Source organism: Pezoporus wallicus, unplaced genomic scaffold (assembly GCF_028554395.1).
Source record: "Pezoporus wallicus isolate ANWC-B61680 ecotype Strahan unplaced genomic scaffold, APGP_CSIRO_Pwel_v1 contig_7896, whole genome shotgun sequence".
NCBI lineage: Eukaryota > Metazoa > Chordata > Aves > Psittaciformes > Psittacidae > Pezoporus > Pezoporus wallicus.
Window position 1 is genome coordinate 330,281 of NW_026639609.1, and position 25,500 is coordinate 355,780.

Here is a 25,500-nt window from a genome sequence, read left to right on the forward strand (position 1 = left end):
GAATAAAACCTCAAACCTGACACCTTCTTGCACACACAGCTTAAATAAACTGATCGGAGCACTATGTAAGCAGGATTCTTCCAAAGATCTCAACTCGTATTTTTGTTGCTACCAAGTGGAAGAGGCCAAAGCACACCAGCTACATCAGCTTGGAAACACCAGATCACCTCCCAGTTCTCCTTGTCCTGTTTTGGGCACTACTACATGATTCCCAGTCCTGATTCTCAACCATGTGCAAGATGTGCAGCAGCAACCCAACTGCCCTGCCTGCAGGATAAAGGAGAAAACTTAGCACCAGGGCTAAAAGTGAAGGTTTTATAGGATTTCCCCCCCTCCCCCCCAGCAAACCTTTGCAAGCTGAAAAGCAGCTGGATAAACTTTATAACCCTCTGAACCTTTATTCTGATATGCAGATAAATTAACAATTAACTATCAATTTATCAGCTGCATTAGAAATGGAATGCAGAAATACCTGCACTTTTAGTAGTGATCATAGTTTTACATGCTTAAGGGACTGAAGAGAAAAAAAACCACAGATGAGACCTGAGCAACATAAAAACCACGTATTTCAAAAACAGTCTGCCAGCACCTCTAGTATGAAGTATTACTTGCACTAAGCAACTCCACAGGTGCCAGACACTGCCAGTGCAGCTGTAGACCTTTTTAAGGGCTGATGCTCACAAAATCCACGGACTTGCATGTCTGCTGCTGGATGACCTACAGCACCACACAGGATCTCCATCTTCAAAGAACAGCATAGCAATGATATTTGCAGAAGACCATTTAATGACTGGAATGTATCCAAGTTTCATATGCATCCCCAAAGCAAAGAGCAGCTTGTTTCACACAGGAAAACATGCTCCAGAAGTAGTACCTCCTTCTGCTCATATTTTTAACAAAATGCACGCCCCCATAGAAGTACATCCATAGTACAAATAATATGGGCCTTATCCTACGAGCAGGAAGCTCATTCTAACACAGTAAATCAAAACAGAACAAACCCAGCAACAGCTGAGGCAGCCATTACTGTTAAATACAAAAATGCAAACAATACATGATTTAGTACCTCAGAAGCTGTAGGCAGCTATACAATAGCACCATGCCAGTCCTCAGGAACCCAGAACTCTGGAATGTTTAGCCTATTCTTGCAATCATCTATTTCCTCTTTCCCATGAAAATACTGACAAACTAATTGTATTTTATAAAATCAACACCTAACTTGCTCTGCTTTGCACAGAGACTAGAACAAAGGTCATTTAACATGGAAGGGGACTCATGGCCAATCCCTGCCATTGTATCAACTTACTGTACAAAATTAAAGCAGCAGCCTAGGTATAAGAGAACTGATAAACCCCATAGATTTCTACAGACATGCTTTTCCTCCTGAAGTGTGAAATCTCACCTGTCTTTTAGGGTTCCCTATCTTGACTTTTGACTTGTTCTGAACACACACTTCATGATCAGGAACTTGTTCCTAAAACAAACTGATCTGACAATTTGCAATTAATCAAGATGTGAGGCAGCAAGTTCAATTTTGTATTTAAATAGAAACAAGTATCCAGCCTTTCGCGTGAACACGGCACAGCATAAGTCATGCACACCGCAGAAATGACTCAAACTGCACCAATCTGAGCCCTGCAGCTGTACCAGCACACCTGGTATTTATGCAGAAATAAGCTCCATCACAAAAGCACCCTGTGCCTTGCAAAAATTTAACAGATATTCATTTATCTTTGATTACATACACAAACCAGCAATGTTTTAGGCTCAGGCTTTAAGCACCACTGTCACTGAAAATGGACTACGGTGGTTCTATGTATTGCAGGAGGTGAAGAGCATACATCTCCCCGCATTCCTACAAGGGCACTAACACTTCCTAGTCATTTTTGGCATTGATGTCACTTTTCCAGGCTACGGGCTATTAAAAGCAGGTATTAAGTACAAAAAAAATAAACAGTATCTCATTAAAAATCACTAATGGTTCTGAACAAATACTAAACAACTGTTTTCAATTTCAAGAGACTACAAACAGGATGCACTTGAACTAAAATGGATGTTGAAAAAACCCAACAAACTATCCCATTTTAAAAAGGTATTTTTGAGAAGAACATTTCCTCTGGTGGCTGCAATGATGACAACATGCAGCAGTACATTGCACCTACCTGCCTGAAAGTCCCATCTCCATCGTGTAAGCTTAACAAAATAGCAAAAATAAAACTGAACAGAAAGATGCTTTGATAAGGTTTAGTGCACTTCCAAGGACAGGGCATAAGGGTAAAAGGTAACGAGATGGAATGTTTTGAAACTTATTAAAAAAGCAAGTTTTGCTACATCTTGCAACAAAGAGAGAATTCCATGACTTAAGAGCTGTGGAAAAAGAACTCCTGGAGAGCCAGTACAAAATCCAGAGCAAAACAATTCAAAATGCACTTTTTGAGGGGGAACCCCCCTTCCCCCTTACTAATGTGTTGCTACATATCAAGTTACACTTCATACCACAACAGTTATTCAACTGCCTCCAACATGCACTGGTACCCAGCAAAGCCAGGCTGCCTTTAGCATTGCAAGACAAAACGTTAACAGACAAATTTGCTTCTACCGAGCAACTTAGACAGGAAGCAACAGAAAAGCTAGAGTCCTCAGTATGGGAAAGACTTGGACCTGTTGGAGAAGGTGGAGAGGAGGGACACAAAAATGACCAGAGGGCTGGAGCACCTCTCCAATGAGGAAAGGCTGAGAGAGTTGGAGTTGTTCAGCCTGGAGAAGACTCCAGGGAGACCTGATTGTGGCCTTACAGTTCTTAAAGGGTGCCTACAAAAAGATAAGGAGAGACTTTTTAGCAGGGCGTGTTGTGACAGGATGAAGGGTGATGATTTTAAATTAAAAGAGGGAGATTCAGGTTGGATGTGAGGAAGAAATTTTGCACAATGAGAATGGTAGAACACTGGCCCAAGTTGCCCAGAGAGGTGGTGGATGCCCTATCCCTGGAGACATTCAAGGGCAGGCTGGATGTGGTCCTGGGAAACCTGATCCAGTTGAAGATGTCCCTGCTCATTGCAAGGGATTGGACTAGATGAGCTTTGAAGATCCCTCCCAACCCCAACCATTCTAGGATTCCAAGATCTTACCGCCTGCTGGCAATTCAGGCCGACGCTTCCCTTTTCGCCCCTCACTACCTTCATCAGGCAATGCAGGGTGCGTCCCTTCCGGTGCAGACCGGAGCAGTGGTGCTCAATCTCCCCTCGGCAGCTTAGGATGATTTCTGGGCTCAGTGAGAAGTCTTCCATCAGCATGCGCCGGTAGTCCAACATTTCCCCCTGGCACTCGCTGCTCACTTGCCGACCTGAGCCAAGAGAACACGCCATGATTCAGTATTAAGGCTTAGCATAGGCCTCCCTGACCAATGGTATTATCACACTGGAGGAAGAGGGATGATGTCCACACTCTGGATAACACCAGAATGCAACAAATGTGCTAAACCAGATGCACTGGGAATTAAACCAGTTGTTAGTGTAGCATCCATCATTTAACTAAAATATAGCCAGTCTATGGATTCAATATATGGCTTTTGTAAAGGATTCCTGAAAGATTAGAAGAATCTCATTTTGGATTTCATGCTACAGGAGTTGCTTTTTAAGCTGCAGGTCAGCTTCTCCCTGTGTGCTCAAAGGACTCATTCTTCAAGTGGAAGTTACCTTTGGTAACTTACCAGTTTGGTGTGTAACTGGGCAAGGGGTTTGTCTGGACAGCAGGTTGGAACATTTTCTCTGAGGACAAAGTTTTCTAAAGCAACAGCAAATACTTTCTCAAGAAGCCAAGAACCAGAATAGAATATGTTACCAAGAGTATATATGGAGTTATCTACCCCACTGTTTGCACAGAAATCTAGCTTTAATAAATGCTTAGACCTGCTATAAGCTTTTCTACTGTCTCCATGCAGACAATTTGGTTTTCCTTTTAATCAAAACAGGTTGGGTCTTCTCCTATGCCTTTTTCCTAGCCCCTATCATAAGTTATTCATGGGTGTACAATGCCCGATGCAACAGAGGTCCTACATCCCAACAGGGGCTCCCAGGCATTATAATACAGACACACGCTGGTGTGTGGAATAACAAGTGCTCCTCCCAGGCTATGCTTCTACATAAGCCACACGTTGGACAACCCACTCCACTGTAGAAGTAGAAATTCATAACTGAAGTACAAATTCATAACTGAACAGCAGTTTCCTGCATGTAATTCAGGAACACACTTGCCCTACTGCAGGGAGAAGGGAAAAAAAGCCACCCACAACTCTTCCACAAACAGGACACATCACTTCCACATCAATCAGAAGCAATGAGTTATTCAAACTCAGAATGCACATATTGCTTATGACGTTACAGCCTTTCCCTCCCATGACAGAGGCACTGCAGCATGCAGCCCTGCTGCTTCACTGGAACTGCTCAGTTGCACACCAAGGGGGAAAAAACAAACAACTCTGCAGTGCAGATTAGAGGCTGTAACATGTCATTTTACATCTTCTGGTAATTTCAGAGAACCTTTAGCATAGGTCCTGCTGCCTATGTGTGCACTGCCAAGTGCCTATGCCTTTGGGACAGCCACTATTGTTATGACATCTCCAACTTTCACTAACTTACATGAACAAAAATATTCTCACACTTACCTTCCTTCTATACAGGAAAAAAACGGGTTAGAGAAAGTAAGGCATCTACCCAAACTGCTGAAGTGCAAGGAGAGAACATTACTTACAAGAGGCAGAGGACTAAGTACCCCTGGCTTCCCAGGAGTGATGATAAACAGGTTGTCTATCCCATGTTTTATCCCAGTAGCATATTTAATCCTTACTACATAAAGGAGGAAAAAAGCTCCTTGAATTCATGGTGAATAGAAGGATTTGCAATTACACACCCAAGTGGGATTTGCTATTTTGCATTTTAAACTTCTTGTCTACACAACAGCACTCAGCATCAGAGATTTACTCAGCTATTCTGATCTTCACAGCAGCAGTGATTATAGCCTCATGATGAGGAAACTTGTCACTGAACCAAAGATTGGATATTGCCTGGAGGAGGAGACTGCAATTGAATGTTGAAGCTGAAGGCCCAGGAGAAACTTTTAAAATCCAGGTCCCAGCAAGCTGCACCTCTCTTGATTGAGCTCTACTTACCTCTGTGCACTGCAGACTCCAAACACATCAACAGGTAGGAAAGTCTGGCTTCCCGAGACCGGGGCAGGTTCTCCACGTTACAGCGGTACTTCTTCAGATCACTTTTACAGGACTTTGCCAGTGAGTAACTGACTTTGTAGTCTTGGGCAATCAGCTTCTGGCGGGTCGTCAGTGCATCACGACACTGCAGTAGACACATTGGGATGGCTGGATGAGCTTCCACGTAGCGGCAGAGTCAGATCTACTGCTACATTTTCAAGTTGCTCTAAAATTCATACACTTAAGCTGGACTGCAGTTAAATTTCATTTGTCTCATAGAGAACCCAGGACAAATGCACACTGAGGTCAAGAGATCAATGGTTTTGAAGGCAGCAGCTCTCTGCAGAGCTCTTCTTGAAACTGCACATTCATCCAGCAATCTGGGAGACCTCTGGCCATGAGCATGACTCATTCTCAGGAACTAGCATCAGTTGATGATGCTCATCCCAGCTGTGGTCTGTGCTCACCCCGTGCCCTTAAGAAACAACTTTTTCCAGTCACATTTACAAACTAGCATGTTCTTTGGATTTGTTCTGCAATGTGCCCAACAGATGACAGTAGATAAATCAGCCTGACCATGGGAATTTCTAGGAATTTTCCACAAATAGCAAGGCTCACAAGGATGCACTGTGGCAAACCCAAACCCAGCAACGGCAAGAACAACCCTTTAAATTTCATCCCAAAAGGGGCGTGCTACACTTAGTAGCTTTTGGTTTAAATTACACAAAAATTAAATCTGAGGGTGGCAGACAATTCAGAATACCTCAAGCAAATTTGTCCCTTCAAGGCCTATTTGAAAGGAAGGAAAATTGTGTCTGTGTAGGGTGGGGAGGGCAGGGAGCAATTACAGCACAAGGATCAGAGAAGCACTACAGAGTCCTCTGCAATTCCTTACATCAAGTTTTATGACCTTTCTCCCCCTTCTTCCCATACCTACTCCAGGACCTGGAAAGCCCTACCCCAAGATATTCCCATCTCCTCCTTCATGCTCTCATTTCTGTGCCATGACTGAGCTCTTAGGACTAGAGAGACTTAAAAGCTCCTGACAGAGGGAGATACAGGCTCACAGATACCTCATCCCGGGGGGGGGGGGGGGGGGGAGATTGTATACACCAGGGATTACACAAAAACCAAGCCACCCACCAGGCAGCTATAGTTGGCTATGTGTGTCTGCAGCAGCCAACACCATCCAAGGAGGGACTTTTTACTGGGTAACAGCTTCTGCAAAACTCGTGACCCTGCATATGGTCCAACCTTGGCAGCTATGAGAGTGAGAACCAGATTTTGTGTTTCTCCTGCTCTGCAAACTCCACCTCTGCCACAGCTTCCTCTCAACGTCGTTCATTCCTATCTTAGATGGTCATAGAAAAGAACCCTCAAAAGCCATGTACAACCATAACCAGGTTAAGCAAAAAGCACAGTCCATTTCTGTAATATGCTTGCATAAAATGAGGCTTTGTTTCAAGTTCTCAGGGATTACTCTCAGTTTTGAATTTGTTAATTGGAACCAAGCTTTCACATAGCTGAAGCGTTTAAAGAAAAAGAAATCAATCCAAGGCCTCCAGGACTCCACATTAGGCTCCTTCAGCAGAGCTTTTCTGAGGACAGCTTTACAGATATCCATATCGATATCCTTTCAGACAGATGATATAATTTCACATAATCCCAAACACCAAGATGCTGGTTCTGAAATCACTGACAGCATTGCTGCCTTCCTAGAACACCTGCACCAATACAAACTCTTTCTGGGACTGGCTTTCCAGAGCAACTTTTTTTTATTGTCAAAAACCGCATCTTCAGGGAAAACACCAGTAACTGAATTGTGCATCTTTCCTACAGAATTTGCTGCTTCATAGTTACTCACAGCCTGGGCGGGGGGGGGGGGAATAGGGAAAGAAAAAAGTGAACCTCACATAGCTTCCTGTGCTGAGGAACTTGGGCATTTTGTTTCTAATCTGTATGTTATGACAGTATTCATCCAAGGCTTACCCCAGCATGATGTGACTTCTACTTTAAACACAATTACAGTGCTACTACTTGAGCTCCACATCTACCTTTGCAAATCACCGACCCAAAAGCTTTATTTAAATCCTTAACTTTAAAGGCTGTAACTTCAGTACAGTTAATTCAAGCCAGCAGCACATAGCTGAAAACATAAACACATCAAAGTCAAAGCATCTGTTAAAGCAGTCATCCAACCGTACAGATGATGGATTTTCCTCAATCCTAGAAAAGAATAATGTAGCACGGACTGATGAATGGTTCGAAGATTTCTGTATTAGGGTTGTCTCACCAAGACAGATACCTACCTTTTCACTCATTGATTCTTCAAACTTGTGATTAAAGAGGCACTTGTAGACTCTACCTTCCCCAGCCTGAGTCTGTGAAACAAAACAGTAACATTTACCATTAAAGAGGTGATTTGTAATGTGTAACAAGCAGGTTAAACTACACCCAAGAGATTTTTTTAAAACTAAAAATATGTTAAAGTTAACATTTCAAAAGGCAGTGATTGCTTCTATACTGTTTTTTTTTAATTTTACTGTATTAAAAAAAATAAAATTGGGTTATATTCATCTCCTTTTTAGTAAGAAGATGCTCAGCTGATATGAGCTAATTCATACTGAACAATGCAGCTTTCCAGCTCCAGGCATAAGGAATGCTGCAAGCAGTGAGACCAGGCTTAATCTTTTGCAACAGCTTATTGCTGCAGAATGGAGCGGTCACTTTTGCTGCTTCCTCCTCCCTCTTCAAGTCCTTCCACTCCCTGTCATCCCAGCTCTGATGTCCATTAAACCATTTACGCCAATTCAGTTCACTTACCCACTGGAAATAACAATTATTTGTTGGGTGAGTGAATTTAGTACCATAATGTCCTGGGTTCAGCAGTAGCAGTCATTTTTTCTCCTTCTTGGTAGCTGGTGCAGTGCAGTGTTTTGACTTTCAGCTCGGGAACAGAGCTGATAACAAGGATGTTTTGGTTTGGCCAAGGACTTTGTGAGCCTCATGCTCTGCCAGGGAGGAGGGGAAGCCGGGAGGAAGCAGAGACAGGACACCTGACCCAAACTGACCAAAGAGGTATTCCATACCACAGCACGTCATGCCCAGGATGTAACTGGGAGTTAGCCGGAAGGGCTGGGAGTCTGCAGGGTAGGAGGAGGTATCGGTCGGTGCTTGGTCAGGCTGAGGGGGGCAAGTTATCGGTCGGCTGGTGCTGAGGTGTTGTATTCTCTTCCCTTGTTATTTCCTTTATCATTATTATCATTGGTGGTAGCAGTAGTGATCTGTGTTATACCTTAGTTACTAAACTGTTCTTATCTCAACCCGTGGGAGTTGCATTCTTTTGATTCTCCTCTCCGTCCCTCCGAGAGCAGGGGGAGGGCAAGAAAGGGGGGGGGAGTGAGCGAACGAATTACCTGACTGGGTTTAAACCACGATATTGTGAAGTGACAGCTACAGGGTGTCTGCTTTCAGTATTACACCTTGCTCAGGCTCCACTCTATCATTCCTTTCCTCCTTCCAGTGGAGTTTTGTGGGTTTTTTTAATGTATTACTACAGAAGGAAATGTAAAAGGAAATTACTCACATTTTCACAAAATCGCTCTCTATCATCTCGACACGCGAAGTAAAGATGTCGGTCCAAATGGAAGTCATCCGAAGAGAGTTCAGCTACACGAAGAATTGCCTTCTTACACTGATCCGACACCTGAATTCGAGGATCAGTCTCCTCTGCCTCTTTCACTAGGCCTTTTTCCAGGCATGCCACCACCTCTCCTTGTGAGTGGGCATCCTATATGAGCAGAACAAGACAGTATCTGTTATCAAGCACATATACAGTCCAGTGGGCTGTGATGATGGATAAACACTACATAAATTAAGCAACAGTCTGTCTACACAGAGGCTTCTAGAAGTTCAGCCTAAACTGCATTTGCATTCAGAGGAGGCAACAGTTAATATCTGTACTATCTACTCATTTTATACATCATCCTACTGATGGTCACATGAAATCCCCCCTCCAGTGCTCTGGATTTGTTTTAATGTGATTATCACTGCTTAGCCATGCTTCTCAGAGCAGTTTACCAAAACAGTCAGGCTATCCTGAACATGACAGAGCTCTCTGCACCATGGCAACAGTATCACATTAGGAACATATGTGGGGGAGACAAAAATCATAGCTCCTCTATGCTGAGAAAAGCCTTCAGTTTGGGTGGTGATAACAGAGTGATGCTAACAAGGTCACAAATGAGCACTGACCAGTGTACGTTTCTCAGGGCTAATTCTTCTATTAAGAAGATTAAAAAAATCACAATATCATAGTATGCTAGAGATTGGAAGGGACCTCAAAAGATCATCTAGTCCAATCCCCCTGCTGGAGCAGGAACACCTAGATAAGGTTACACAGGAATGTGTCCAGGCGGGTTTTGAATGTCTCCAGGGAAGGATACTCCACAACCTCCCTGGGCAGCCTGTTCCAGTGTTCCGTCACCCTCACTGAGAAGAAGTTTCTTCTCAAGTTTAAGTGGAACCTCTTGTGTTCCAGTTTGTACCCATTACCCCTTGTCCTATCATTGTTTGCCACTGAGTAGAGCCTGGCTCCATCCTCGTGACACTCCCCCTTTATATATTTATATACACTAATAAGGTCACCCCTCAGTCTCCTCTACTCTAAACTATAGAGACCCAGCTCCATCAGTCTTTCCTCATAAGGGAGATGCTCCACTCCCTTTATCATCTTTGTTGCCCTGCGCTGGACTCTCTCCAGCAGGTCCCTGTCCTTCTTGAACTGAGGGGCTCAGAACTGGACACAATATTCCAGATGGGGTCTCACCAGGGCAGAGTAGAGGGGAAGGAGGACCTCTCTCGACCTACTAACCACTGCCCTTCTAATACACCCCAGGATGCCATTGGCCTTCTTGGCCACAAGGGCACAGTGTTGGCTCATGGTCATCCTGTCGTCCACTAGGACCCCCAGGTCCCTCTCCCCTACACTGCTCTCTAACAGGTCGTTCCCCAGCCTATACTGGAACCTGGGGTTGTTCCTGCCCAGATGCAGGACTCTACACTTTCCCTTGTTATATTTCATCACGTTATTCCCTGCCCAACTATCCAGCCTGTCCAGGTCTCGCTGGATGGCAGCACAGCCTTCTGGTGTGTCAGCCACTCCTCCCAGCTTAGTGCCATCAGCAAACTTGCTGATAGTACTCAATTCCCTCATCTAAATCGTTGATGAATATATTAAATAATACCGGTCCCAGTACTGACCCTTGAGGCACTCCACTAGTTACAGGCCTCCAACTAGACTGGGCCCCATAGACTACAACTCTCTGGCTTCTCTCCTTCAGCCAGTTCACAGTCCACCTCACTACCTGATCATCCAGACCACACTTCCTCAGTTTAGCTGTGAGGATGCTGTGGGAGACTGTGTCAAATGCTTTGCTGAAGTCAAGGTAGACCACATCCACCGCTCTGCCATCATCCATCCACCGTGTTATTTCCTCATAAAAGGCTATGAAATTGGTCAAGCATGATTTCCCCTTGGTGAAGCCATGTTGACTGCCCCTCATAACCCTCTTATCCTTGATATGCCTTAAGATGGCACCAAGGATAAGGTGTTTCACCAAAATCAAAGCATTCAAGAGTAAATGAAGACTCAGAGAAGGTGGTTCTGGTACACCACATTCACTGTCCTGCAAGCCTGAAGACAAGTCTGGACTACAAGCAGTGACTGCCAACACACACAGAAAGCCTGTGCTTTGTATGGAAGCCCAGAAAAGATAGGGCAAAGCTGATCAAAGTTCTGCTTAGCTTCCTACATCCTTTTTACACGTTTAGAAAGGGAACCATACCCCCTCTGTACCTCTCTAGAAGGTCTAATTCCTCTAATAAACAAGAACACTTCTGGAACAGATTTCTCAAGGCGTTCAAAAGTTCTTCCTGTGAAAAGAACCTTAATTTATGCTGCTTTGCTGTGAGAGGTTGTTGCTGCTAAAATTATATCAGACTACCTGGAGGCATACACGAGGCATGCTTATTTGCATCACCTGATTCCCTTAACCTGGCATTCACAGTAGTAACATAGATCACTCTGCCAAGTAGATTCATCCATTGCTGTTGCAGTCTCCATAAAACATGACTGTGACTATTCAAAGCCACTCAACTCTTCGGAATCTTTCTGTTCCAACATGTCTCCTCAGGCAGGCAGCTTTTGATTCCTGTTTCAACTCTGCTATACTTGGACCACAAGAAGAATTGGATGATTACAGCACTGAAAACACAACCCAAAAGTATAATTGGTTTAAAAGGGCTAAAAGTAGTTTTCCCCCTTAAAAAAGGGGAGAAACAAATCACAAACCCACACACCCCAAAGCTCCTTATTTTTGTTCGTCTTTGAGTGGGAATTGGCCAACTCCTCATGCTAGCCAGACATCAGCATCTTTGAAGAAATATGATTATGTGTCAAGTCCATTTAGGATTCAAACCAAAGGGAATCAGGGGTTTGCAGTACGATCGCCACACTACTTAAAACTGCCATTTATCCATAACCATGCCCAACACAAATGCTGCTCTGCAAATCCTTGTGGTCTGTCACAGGCAGTAGTTACAGCTGAGAAGCTGGCAAGTGTAGGTGATTGAAAACAACCCTTTTTAAGCTACTCTGGCAGGCTTTTGCTGCAGCCTAATGAAGTTGCAGCTGGGAGGCAGGGCAGACCATGACATACCCTCACTCACCAGCAGCCTCTCCTTGCACACCAGCAAGAAAGGCACAAGGTAGGCTTTTCTGCTAGGAAAGCCAGAAGTTTCCTGGTTTCTTACAGCGTGGGTCTCAAATCCTGGTCAGTCATACTACATATTAAAGGAAACTTACTTCTAAGCATGTAATCAAAGCAGATTTCCATATGCTGGATGCTGAATGTTTACGACTGCATTTCAGGGACCCACCATGAAATGACCAGTTTATTGCTTTACTCTGCAAATACAGTTTTTACATCTGGGTAGGTCATCCTGCAGCACTGGCTACTCTGCTGCCCTGTGTTATCACAATTTTCAAACACATCAGACTTAACAGAAATAGAAACACCCACACATCAACATTGCTGGCTCCTGTCCTGCCCTTTCCTCCCACCTTCAAGCAGTGACACGTTTTCTTGCCACGCCATTAGTGTTCCTGTGCTCACCTGATACTGTTTAAGAAATCTACTGACTGAATCTGGGTTTGTTTTCAGACAGACAGGTCCCTGAATGCTAGTGATAACTAGCTAAGCTATCTTAAGGAGGTCCTAGCTTTTCATTTCTTCACAAGTGCATGAAGGCAGCTATGCTACTGGCCAAATACATTCTAGATGGGACTTTACAAATGGTGGTTTAGAGAAATTATCTTTTCAGGCTTTAATTATAGGCTAACACCAACTGCATTTAAGAATGTACAATCATAGAATCTCAGACTGGTTTGGGTTGGAAGGGATCTTAAAACTCGCCCAGTTCCAACCCCCAGCCACAGGCAGGGACACCTTCCACTAGACCAGGTTGCTTCAAGCCCTGTCCAACCAGGCCTTGAACACTGCCAGGGATGGGGCAGCCACAGCTTCTCTGGGTGACCTGTGCCAGCGCCTCAGCACCCTCACAGAGAAGGACTTCTTCCTAAGGTCTCATCTCAATCTCCCCCCTTGCCAATTTAAAGCCATGCCCCTTGTCCAGGACCTGAGGGCACTTGTCAAAAGCCCCTCTTCAGTTTCTTGTAGCTGCTTTAGGCAATGGAAGCTGCTCCAAGGTCTCCCCGCAGCCTGCTCTTCCCCAGGCTGAACAAGCCCAGCTCTCTCAGTTCGTCCCCAGGCAGAGCTGCTCCAGCCCTCACAGCATCTCCATGGCCTCCTCTGGACTTGCTCCAGCAGCTCCATGTCCCTCTTGCATTGCTGCCCCAAAGCTGGACATAGGACTGCGGGGGGGGGGGGTGTCTCCCCAGAGAGGAGCAGAGAGGGAGACTCCCCTCCCTCAACCTCCACCCCACAAATCTGTCAGGGTTCCATTTGGCACTCTACCTGGCTAACCTGGACACCAGAGTTGTGGGTACGGCTCTCAGACTAGTAAATTTCCAGTAGTTCAGCTCACGAGACATTGCTGTAAGACTGCACTAAGGAAACAGGCTGAGCTGAATGTTTCTTCCCATTTAGACTCATTTCCCCCTGTGTCTAGTAATTCCATGAAACTAGGGAAAGAGTGAGAGCAACTGTACTCAAAGCACTTCAGTGTGGAAATTAAAGCAAGAAAACAATGGTCTCCTAATGTGTCTTTTTTTTTTTTGGAATCTGAAAAATACTATTATCTCATAAAGTAGAATAGCAGATGTTCAATTGCCTTCATTATGGCAAATAATCTACTCCAGTTTGGACATCATGGCTAAACCTAGTACCCAGGTAACTACACACTATTTGCCAGTTTGATACCATCCTGAACATTGCTGGGACCAGGAAAGCAGCTGATTCTGATACGCAGCCTGAGAAAAAAAGCTCCATCAAAATTACCAATTTCAAATTAGATCCCTTTGCATGAAGGCAAAGCAAGCTTTAAATACCAGGACACCAAATTTGCTATAAAGCACAAGTGCCAACCAGAGAGGTGACTGAAACTGCTATTAAACAGTTCTCCACTAACTTGAAACTCCACAACACAGGCATGTTACAAAACTTAATGCTTTCAAATGACACATCTGCAGCCTTTCTTCTATATGCAGCAAAATTGGGTCTACAGCCAGATCAAGACTTCTAAGCTGAATTTTATTGCTTTTAGAGAGCAGAAAGCTTTAGAGAGCAGAAAGCCAACAAGAAAAGAAAACACAGAAAACACCACACCATAAGCACCAAATCCAGCAGGAACAGAACTTATTAGGAAGTAGAAAGCAAGCTAAAACAAAAAAGAGAGTACAGAAAAGGAAAACTGTTAGCTAGAAGAAGGGCTTCAAGAGGCAGTGTAATTCCAGAATACCTACTGAAGTGCTTTTATATTGAAAAATGCCAGTTTATCCCAGTCACTGTGATGAAGCTATCATACTGCAATCTACTAGCCACCTGGTGTGGCTGGAGTTAGTGGTCTAGCAGTGCTTATTTCCACCAAAAAAAGGCAAGAGATTAATTTCTTCCCCCATCTTCCTCCTCAAGTGCCCAGGTCCTAGTTATTAAATTCACAGTTACATTCAGTTACACAAAAGGGTAATGACTGCTTCTCTACAGGCAAATCTCAGAAGCTATAGCATGGAAATAAAACCTGAACCACCATCTGATGGGAGTAAATTAGGTTTCTCCAAAGCAGAAAAGAGAGAGAACAGAACACCAACAAAAGAAATACTTGCATAGCCATTTATAGCTGTTTCCATAGCAGTATAAAATACTTCAATTGCTCCAAGTGCCACGGATGACAGCATAACAAAAGACATCATACGACAGGCTGCAACACTTTCATGCACCAAGGCAATACATTCTGGGTTGGGCATGAAGAAAGTGAGGAATATGCATACACTGCATTAAACCCCATAAAAGCTTGGTTAGTGGCTTGCTTCGCTATCCCACAGAAACCCAGTGACCCAAAGGTTGCATTCGTTTCCTCCCCCAGACACCCTGTGCCTGTGGCCACCTCTGCCATCCTCACCCTTCAGTCACCTTAACTTCTGCAGCCAATCCAGTGAGTTACACACAATGAGGCACACCAGCCTGCTAGCGCTGGTTTCACCTCTGCTATGGGAGATTTGGATTATGCTCACAAAATCTACTCCAGTGTACCCTTCAGTAAGTATTTAAATTTACTTAATTTGGTCATGCGCCAGAGGTAATACGCAGACCCGACACTCAGAAGTCCCATATGACACTTTTGATTCTGTACCGACTGTTAAAAGCCAGTTATCATTTCATGAGGTCCTTCAGCCCAGTATTAAAAGAGATACTTTATGGAGAAAGCAAATTACTCAGCTATTACTACTCTGAACTTGTAGTGCCTGCAAGTCCCTCCCACTCCTAAGGTTGCTTTTGTTCCTGAAAAGAAGTCCTTATTCTTGTGCTTTCTGTTGGTCAACTAAGTCTTCTAGAGTACACTGTTACTTCAATTAACACACTAGGGATGTAAAGCTGCTTCCAGCAGCAAACGTCTCAACCGAGTAAAATTCTTTTTAACAAAAAAAAAAATGTATTTTTGTTAAACATTTCACTAATGCCTGATTTAAGAGACTAGTTCTTAAAAGCCTAAGAGCTATAATTTAAAAAGCCCTGTTAAAAAGTTGATAGGTTGATTTTAAATTTAGCCCTAAACCTAAAAACTTACTGCAGAAGCAGCCACTCATTCCTGCAGCACTGCATAACTGCTGCCTGCATCAGCTAAACTGAACTAGGCAGGGAAAGAGAGTGCCTTGAAAATTACCACCACATTTAGTCACCAAAATGTTTGGGTTTTTTTTGCATCAACCTCTGCTTAAGTCTCATACGGCAAAAGAACATTGATTTAGTAAAACCAGTGCAGTGTTAGTAAGTCTGCACTACTAAAACGTGACAGTAGGTACTACATGCCCTTCAGCAATTTTCATGTGGGCAGGGAAAAGGGCAAGCAAATAAATGAAAGCTTTTGACCAAGCGTATTGACTACAGCCTGCGAAAGTAGAAAGGATTACAGCACAGGCCACACCACCTTGATAACCCTCCTGAGTCAGACCCAACCAGACTGTGAAATAAGCCTAGCAATATATCTATAAGCCTGCTTATACCTATTGTTTGGATCCATGATATCAAGACACGCCTGACAGTGTGAGCAAAGAGACAACCACCTACCAGATCACCTGTATTGCAGTAAGGAAAGACAAATCAAAGTCATCTCTGAATAGCAGTCCCTCAGAGAGGAACAAATGCAGAGTTATTAAAAACGAACTATGCAGAATCTGGCCACCACTCTTTTCAGACAGATGAGATATGCCTTCTATCATCTCAGCTCCAAGTAAGACAGTAACACTACTGCAGAGTCCCTTAAGTGAATGACTTTTACAAGCCTACTGACAATCTACATGTTCTCTGGATACCTTTTCTCCCGGTCGAATGCTGCCACATTTCAGGAGATTGATGTCAGCCTTGCAGTCATCCATAAAGCCACAGATCAACCGATAATCACTGAAGATAATGGCTGTCATTTTGGTGATGTACTGATGGCACTGATACTCAGTGATGTTGCCTCTGTGATCCACCAAACAGGACACCAAGAAGCCTTTGCCAACAGGCTCATCTGCACACTCCTTGATCTGTTATTAAAAAAAAAAAGAATAAAAATACAACAGCTGCAGCTCCTGAATATAACCTCTTATAACAAAAAAAACAAAACCAAAAACAACAAACAAACATTCTCAAAGAAACTTCCATCTGTAGCTTCAAAATCAGATGGCAAAGAAACCCTCGAGGCTTTAGTTTGGTTTTCACTAAGTTCAGAAATGTGAAATACCTCGTGGGTGCCAGTGTCTGAGAAAGCAAACACAGCACCCTTGAGGATTATAAACCCTACTGCTCAATAATCATCTTTCATAATAATCACTTGGAGCCCCTGCAATCAAGTGGACTTGTAGGAAAAATGCCAGTTTGACAAACCTTTATTTAGAAAGCTGAGCATATTACAACATCACTAAATCATACTTGGACCCCCGTTAGCCACCTGACCTTGCAGAGTACATTTTGGCTAGAAGTGAGACTGATTCAAAAGTCAACACAATTAATTATTGAACTGTTTATAACTTGCTGAAAGCTGAAAATTACTATAAAGGAAAATCCACATCAAATTCATTTTTATTACGCTCTTGTAGGAACTGACTGCTGGTACTAAACCATTTTAGCCTAAAACAAGAGTAAAAATCACAGCAAATACAAGATGAAAGCTGTGTGGGGATTTGAAAAGCAGCACACATGAACATACAGGTCCCACTATAAATCGCAGCCTGCCCTGCGCAGACAGTAAGGCCAAAACCATCACCTTTAGAAGTAAAAGATGCAGGCAGTTTTGACGGTCTTTCCAAGGAAGCAGGAAACATGGTTAGTTACCAGTTAGGGATGCTCTTGTGAGAGGAATCTTGCAGGAGGAGCAGTGCAATCCCTTCCTCCATGGAGTACTTGGAGTACTGAGACTACACACATTCTTTTTAACCCTGGGAAGCCAGTGTCAAATTATTTGCCCAGTTCTGGTGTGCCCTGCTCAGGAGCATGCTGAAAGCTGCAGCTGTAATGATGCAGAAAGCACACCTAGCAGCCAGACACTAAAGTTCAGTGGTGACAGTTTTTCCAGCTATAGATACATGGATCGACTTGATTACATCACAGGCTTGTTCCTGTACAAATACTGAAGGGCTCATCTGTCTAAAGGGAGATCCATAGCAATCAATAATCCAGAAGGGTTCAGGTACCGAGCAAGGGAAGTGCTAAGAGAACAAGTAGTGAACCATTTTATCAGTTCTCTAATGCCAAGTTGGAATCTTTATACTGGAAAGCTTTATAAACTAGAGAGCCATCTCTAGAAAAATCTATTTTAATTCAAACAAAAATTAACTCAGAGCATCCTGTGGCAGATTCATTCAGGCCTGACTAGATGAATTAAACAAATCTCTCTGTCCCAGATTATCATATAATCACAGACTGGTTTGGGTTAGAAGGAACCTTTAAAGCTCATCTAGTTCCAGCCCCCTGCCATAGGCAGGGACACCTACCCCCAGACCAGGTTGCTCCAACCTCTGCCCGGCCTGGCCTTTATGAGGCCATTACTTTCTACATAACAAATAAAACACCCAGCATTTTAAACAACATTATTTGAAACCCCTGCAGGCTGGCAGAACCTTTTGTATTTAACCTATATAACTACTAGAAAACACATTTCCTACAGTCAACGTAGTTGTTCTAGATAAGGCATAAAACACATTCTGAAGTGGAAACACATGTGAGTTATTGCAGGGTGAAAGGGAAACAGTTGAGCAAGCTCTCTCCAAGAAAGCTGCATCTCAGGTTTGGCCCTACTTCAGCTCAGGCATCATGAGCCAAACCAGCACAACAGCAATATGCTGTTTTTGGAAGAGCCTGGCTTTGGAAACAGCCTCAGAGCTCCATGCCCCGAGCCAGTGAACTGTGTAAAAAACCCAAGTGATCACATTATTGCCTGGCCACTTCTGACGCAACCACCATTATTTGGTAGCCAACTATAATTCTAGATTAAAACTACTGCCAGAACTTACAAAAATCACCAGAGTTGAATAAAAAAAGCTGAAATTTATATCTGTATTTTGCTGATCAAATTAAAGGTGCACTTTTCAGAACACACCCAGTTGGGGCAGTCACCAATTCCCAAGTGACTTTTACTAGAAATTACTCTTCTAGTTCTGTTTTGTTCTTAATACAAAGCAGTACTTAAAAATAAGAGCTTAGTCAGCCTCCAAGAAAACACCTACCTGTTAGTGGGAATTAAAGAATAACATTAATAGGCTAATACTGTATGTTAGCAGTATATGCCCAGTATGTATCTTAGAGAGTATTGTAGAAATACCTTTAAAAAACTCACGGGATGGTTTATGCATCTGCCTCAGTACAAACATTAGAAGAGCAAACACATGAGATTATTGTTCCTTACCCAACTTTTTTAACTAAAAGCCACTCACCAAATGGCAAAGTATCAGCAGTTCATGTCATCATTCAGCGTAATTTTAAGAGAAACACTGACAGTCAATGTACAGCTAAAATTCTATATACTTCTCCCACTTTTTAGACATCACTTCCCAGATTTAGAGGGCATTGTTTACAGCAGTGCCAGACTGTCACTGTGTAAGGGTGGTAATTAAACAGACTGTTAAAAGAGCATTTTCAAGAATGCTCAAAATTCTGCAGCATTCCATATGACAAAAAACAGAGAGATACAATCTTTCCTATGACTGCAGGAAAGTGGGATTCAACAGATTTGACAGTGTTTGTGTTTGGGAGCTACCAAACTCCAAACACAATATAACCCTTTGATACAAGCTGGTTTCCTGCCACTGTTTATATCTTCTAGCCTTCTTGTGCTAACCATTTTCCTGATCTCTTCTTATACTAAAGGATGGTTTCCCACTAGTGATATTCTCACAGCAGCTGAGTCAGTGCCAAGAAGAGGAAGCAGAATCCTAGCAGGCCATGAAGAAAAAGACTGTACAACTAATTCCCAAATTGTGGAGTCAGGCTGCTGTTGACACTCAATTTCTCAGATTCTTATGCATTCCTCTCAAATGAAAACTCTGTATCATTAAGATCACAGACTGGTTTGGGTTGGAAGGGACCTCAAAGCTCACTTAGTTCCAACCCCCTGCCACAGGCAGGGAAGCCTTCCACTAGACCAGGTTGCTCCAAGCCCTGTCCAAGATGACCCTGAACACTGCCAGGGATGGGGCAGCCACAGCTTCTCCGGGCAGCCTGTGCCATGGTCTCACCACCCTCACAGGGAAGAACTTCGGCCTAAGAGTTCATCTCAATCTCCCCTTTGTCAGGTTAAAGCCATTCCCCCTTGTCCTGCATCTGAGGGCCCTTGTCAAAAGCTCCTCTCTAGGTTTCCTGTAGCTGCTTTAGGCACTGGAACTGCTCCAAGGTCTCTCTGAAGCCTTCTCTTTTCCAGGCTGAACAAGCCCATTTCTCTCAGCCTGTCTGCATAAAAGACCCATTGTAAAGAACAGGTAAGTAACCATGTAAGTGATTCCATCAAATCATGAATACTTGGGTAACTACTCACCTTAAACCTGCTCTGAGCACTGACACACTCCTCATACCTAAGTAAGCCTGCACCCATGAAAGCTATACCTATGGAAAAATAAACTGCCAACGTGAACTGGGGCTGGAGAAACAATCTGCTTATTCATGCAACCAATTCTCTTTCAGGAAAACCTACTTTAAACACCACAATAGAGCCATCAACTATAGCAAACAGATTTTTTTTAAAAAGGCAAGTTTATGGGTAGGTGAAGTTATTCTGACAGATGTATAAGTCATGTTTTCAGACTAGAGTTTAATGACTGAGTTGAGTGAGCTGAAGCCCTGCTGGGGAGAGCTTCCTTCAAGTCTAGCTGAAAACTACTCCAACCAGAGGGAAAAGACCTCACCTTAGGTCCTCAGCATGGCTGAGCGCACAGCCTCGAGAGCTCTAGCATGAGCACAAGGAAATAAATGATTCATCAAGTAATCTCTGAAGCTGGAGTGCGGTGTGTTGATGCTTGAGATAGAGGACTAACTCCCAGCACAACCTAAAAAGAGGAAGCGCCTACCAGAGAGTCCTTAGAGTAATTAATCTTTGAGCCTCAAAGGTAAAAAAAAAAACAAACATCGATTGACTGTTTGACACCTACATGCTTATCCTTTCTGCTAGCAAGACATATTCCAGACCCAGTCTTAACGCTAAACTCAGCAGAACCCCTACTACACCAACACTGTTACATTTAATAAAGAGGGGACAAATTCAAACCACAACAGATTTCTGACAAAAGGTCAGGTAAGAGCTGACAGGTTGTTAGTCTACCATTCCCCAACCCCCTTTGCCTGGCACCATTAAGGTATGTGGCTTTTTTTCCACATACCTAAGGCTGCATTAGTTCACTTAGTAATTTGGGATATAAGACTAGAGCTTTCCCCAAACTTACAATGTTATTTGCACATTAATTTGCTACCACAAAGAAATGGAAAAAGCCTCAGCAGCCATGACCTTCTTCTGGCTTACCTCTGCAATAGTGGACTTGCAGACTTCCCTGGCCACAGATTCAAACTTCGGATCTGTAGTGAGGTTCAGCTTGTAGTTCCACAAGAGCTGTAGAGAGAGCATTTGTAGAAAGGGGGTTTAGGACCTTCCCATGACGAATGACAAATATTTTTGCTTCAGAAAAAAAGGAAACATCATTTATTCCCAATCTGTATTGTCATCCTTCAACAGGGCAACAATCACTGAAAAGTCTCCTTGACAACACCTCTGCCCCTTCGTCTCTGGAACCATTTTCTGATATTGAACAAATTCAGGCTGTCTGAAATCTCTCCACAAGGTCATGAGCTGACTCATTAAAAAGAAATATATCTAATAAAGACAATTCCATAAGTGAAAGCTCTAACTTCCTGCCTGCTGCATATTTAGCAATGTCTTTAGCTCATCACCCCTTTCTGCACCACGGCGTGTCTGCCTGAAGCAAACGATCTAACAAGAATAAAGCTTCAACATAACCAGATTTCATACTGGAAATCTAAAAAAAAAAAACCAAAAAAACACCTAGCAAAAAAGGAAGGAGACAATGCAGCCAGTTCCTTCTGTGAGGAGTTGTGACCAGACAACATTTCAGATGCAGATATATTTCAAACCCATCTCTCTTCTGTTTAGAATAATGACACATTAGAAGTTAGACTATGAAACGCCTTGATAAGGGTGACTGCTCTTCTAGCAACCAGAGACTAGCTCACATAGAAGCCATGATGCACTGGGTAACTGTGCAAGAATCTATCTTGGACAAGTCACACCCTGCAGACATATACGCATCCCAGATGTCTTCCTGAGGCATCATAAAGTAAACATACAGAGTAAGGCAGCAACATCTCAGCAGATTAATAGATGAGATGTTGCCCAAGAGAAGTCTATTAGCTCATCTAGGTTTTTTTTTTTTTCCTAGAAACTTCAGTTGCATTCATCATAGAAATCATAGAATGGTTAGGACTGGAAGAGACTTAAAGATAATTTTTTTATTAACACAAAGATTAAGTAGTTTTAAAAATCCATTTTGAATTCTCTGCCTTTGTGACAGAATCAAAATACTATCAAAAAGATACACAGTTAGGGCAAACAGTTATTTTGGGCTTTCAACTGTACATGACACTAAAAAAACACAAACCCATTCCTGTAAGCAAGAAAAGCATCATCATCTCCAAGAGGGCGTCAGCACGCACAGGGAACTAAAAATTGAGTTAGCACAACTGCACCTTCTTCGACACTTTGCATCATGGTTTTTGAGTTGCGAGCAGTTAAAAAAGGAGATGATGGGAAACTGAACTATTTTAGAAGGAGTAAGCTGTAAATATACAGGTTTAATAGATGAATAAACAGGGATCCTGTCCTCACAAAGAGTGCTGCAGACCTCTCCCTGCCAGGATCAGAAGGACAAGGATGAGGTCCAACAATGTAAGAATACACCTCTGTATCTGTGATCCCAAACTTTGGAGAGTCTTAAACGAGATGCTCTACAACGGAACCTTCCCACAGGCAGAAGGAAGGCTCATCTTGCAGCTTAAAAATCCTGCTGTTCGCACTAGGCAGCATTTCCCCAGAAGATGATCAGCAGTTGTACTAGCAAAGACTGCAGAGAGGCAAAGAAAACACTTGGACATGAGACACATCCCTCTGTGGTCTAGCTTTTGATCACTCCCCTTCAATTTCTGTCTGGGAAAATGAGATTTTGCCCACACTTCCTATCTGTGAATGGCTTCTGTAATCCACAGCAGCCTGATGCCTGCCTTGTGGCAGAGATGCTGTCATTTGACCCAGCAGAAAAAGGTCCAACTTTGATTTCTAGAATTCTCAGTTTCTCCTACACTCAGATGTTCAGATGATTTCTGTTGGCACATTCAGATGTCAGGTAGATGGTTTTTAATTACTAGAGTTTTCTCTTTTTCAAGAAAAAGACAAACAGAAACGTGATGTGCCCTTCATCTGATCCAACCCTGCACAACACAATTACAGCTGTCAGTGAAGTCAGGCAGCACACTGCTAAAGGTTAATTTATAAACACAGCTAGCAATTACTAGTTGTACAGCATGGCCAGGTTTCATTTCTGGACTATATCTTCCAATTATAAACTAAACTTCAGCTTCTGCAGTAACCAAAATCAGGTCCATCACGGAGGCATGCACTTGTCTCGTGTCCAAGGCTAACCAAACAATTAAGGGGCTTCACATGGTGCATTCTAACAGAATGTGAATGAGAGAAGCCAAAAGAAACCTAATACTTAGCTCTGATGATTTTGGTGGGAGGGGGGGGTTGTAGAGTCTTGGTATTTGAAGAGTCAGCTCAACAGCCTGAAAACTGGCTAACAGTTTGCTCACTGTTAAACACAGTGCTGAGAGGAAATCTGTTCTAAAACCAGCCAAGTGGTTCAAACTGTGAATATTCCACTCCCCCCCCTCCCCCACAGCCATTTTCCAAGCAAGTCTAAGAATTTAGCAGCTGTGAAAGTAATACAGCATGCTTCAACAGCTGAAATGAAGAGTTTAAATTCAGCACGGCTCACATCTTTCCCAAAAGGAGCACATTATATTGCTCCCAGTAACTAATGGGAACCACCCCCAACTATAACAGAGGAAAGAAGTCTGCTACACTCCTCTGATAGAGAAGTGCAGCATATAAAGCTCTTAATTATGTGCCACTCTGAATTCTACAGTAAGACCATAGTGGCTCTATACCCAGTTAAAGAAATCACCTTGTGTTCTTCTGTCACAGGACAGTACAGAAGCCCAAATGTGTTCTGATTAACATCTTTTAAAAACTACCAAACTGTGCAAAATACCTATGGTTGAGAAGGGATATAAAGGTACAAATGTCATAGCTAGAGTGTATATAATCAACTAAATAAACCAAAGCAAGACTTACGTGATTGCAGTCTGAAGAGATTTCATTATCTGACTGAAAAGAGAGGAAAAAAAAAGTCAGTTCACTGCTGCTGTCATGCATTTAACATACGTAAGAGTGTATACTTCTAGAAACTACCATACTATCAACCAGTCTGCACTGTAAGAAACAATTTCACATAAGCAACAGGAAATCTTAAAAGCTACATAAGAGGAGTGATGACATCCAAGTACCAAAAAGATCGCAATAACAGGTACTTCAGACACAACGCTGTCTTAGCTCTACAGAACATAAATGGCACAGAAGCAGCAGCGTTTATGTAGATGCTGCAAAACCATAATGAGCCCACTGCGTGTGGCCTAACTGTCCAAACTAAAACAAACAAACAAAAAAACACTTATGAGAAAGCAAAGATGTGGTAGCAGAGTTTTAAAGAAAAAGTTTTATGCATACAAGTGAAGGACAAAGGTAGGACTTGCTTCCCTCCCCCAGACTGAAATGTTCACATTCCCAATTTGAGAAGGAACATCTTTTCTTCCAGTTCAGAAGGGGCTGGTTCAAAGCAGCCCTGAGATTTATTTCTTCCACCAGGAGAAACATGTAACCTCTAATATTCGTATGTTGTCCAAAAATTTTCCTTACATTCTCCCAGGAAACTGCTTTGAAAGAACTCTGGCTGCAACCCACCCTGTCCTCCTTCCAGCCTGAGCAGCAATCAGAGCGGAGACCTCCTTGAAACCTTGGTTCATTGTGCAAATCCAGATCTCACCTCCAGAGCAAACCAGTGCAAAAGCAGGCCAAGATCACCTGGACAACATCTCCTGGCCGTCATACCACAGGAAAACCAGCTCTGACTCACAACGCCTCTGCTTCCACCACTGTTTAAGATGCCAGGCATGCTCCAAAAGCCATACTCAAAACCACTCAAAGCTTAGACATCATTGGCACTAACATGCTAGAGCTCAGATACCCAACGTAAGAGAACAAGCATTTCACCAGGGTTGGAAGCAAGCAGCCTTCATCCCAAACCAATTCTCAGTGCTTTTACCACTGCACGACATGTTTCACCAACACTTGCATCATTGCTGCTTTGGAGAGCTGTCGTGGTTTAAGCCCAGGCCGTAAATCATGTAGTCCCTCTCTCACTCCCCCCCTTTTCTTCCCCTCGCTCCCGGAAGGATGGGAAGGAGAACTGAAAGAATGCAACTCCCACAGGTTGAGATAAGAACACTTTAGTAACTAAGGTATAACACACATCACTACTGCTACCACCAATAATAATAAAGGTAATAACAAGGGAAGAGAATACAACACCTCACCACCCACTGACCGAGCACTGACCGATACCTAGTCCAACCCTGCAGTGAACTAGCCCTTCCAGGTCACTCTCAGTTACATCCTGGGCATGATGTGCTGTGGTATGGAATACCTCTTTGGCTAGTTTGGGTCAGGTGTCCTGTCTCTGCTTCCTCCCGGCTTCCCCTCCTCCCTGGAGAGCATGAGGCTCGCAAAGTCCTTGGTCAGAGTAAACATCTGAGCAGTAACTAAAAACACTGGTGTTATCAGCTCTGTTCCCAGGCCAAAAGTCAAAAACACAGCACTGCACCAGCTACTAAGAAAGAGAAAAAATGACTGCTACTGCTGAACCCAGAACAAGAGCACAAGCACGAGTTTATGGGGAAAAAAAA

General features: G+C 43.2%; 2 protein-coding genes across 2 annotated transcripts in view; one reads left to right on the top strand and one right to left on the bottom strand.

Moving 5' to 3' along the window:
* The window catches only part of LOC130602382 (uncharacterized), a 100,266-nt gene that overhangs the window by 41,216 nt on the left and 33,550 nt on the right, over positions 1 to 25,500 (top strand). The window lies entirely within an intron of this gene.
* GLG1 (golgi glycoprotein 1) overlaps positions 1 to 25,500 on the bottom strand; it is a 93,229-nt gene that overhangs the window by 20,112 nt on the left and 47,617 nt on the right. The window contains exons 2-8 of the mRNA XM_057415182.1: positions 23,834 to 23,866; positions 20,933 to 21,019; positions 16,257 to 16,472; positions 8,793 to 8,996; positions 7,516 to 7,587; positions 5,168 to 5,351; positions 3,129 to 3,343 (exon numbers count right to left, since the gene is read on the bottom strand). Coding sequence (XP_057271165.1) covers positions 3,129 to 3,343; positions 5,168 to 5,351; positions 7,516 to 7,587; positions 8,793 to 8,996; positions 16,257 to 16,472; positions 20,933 to 21,019; positions 23,834 to 23,866 — 1,011 coding nt within the window. The remainder of the gene's footprint in view (positions 1 to 3,128; positions 3,344 to 5,167; positions 5,352 to 7,515; positions 7,588 to 8,792; positions 8,997 to 16,256; positions 16,473 to 20,932; positions 21,020 to 23,833; positions 23,867 to 25,500) is intronic.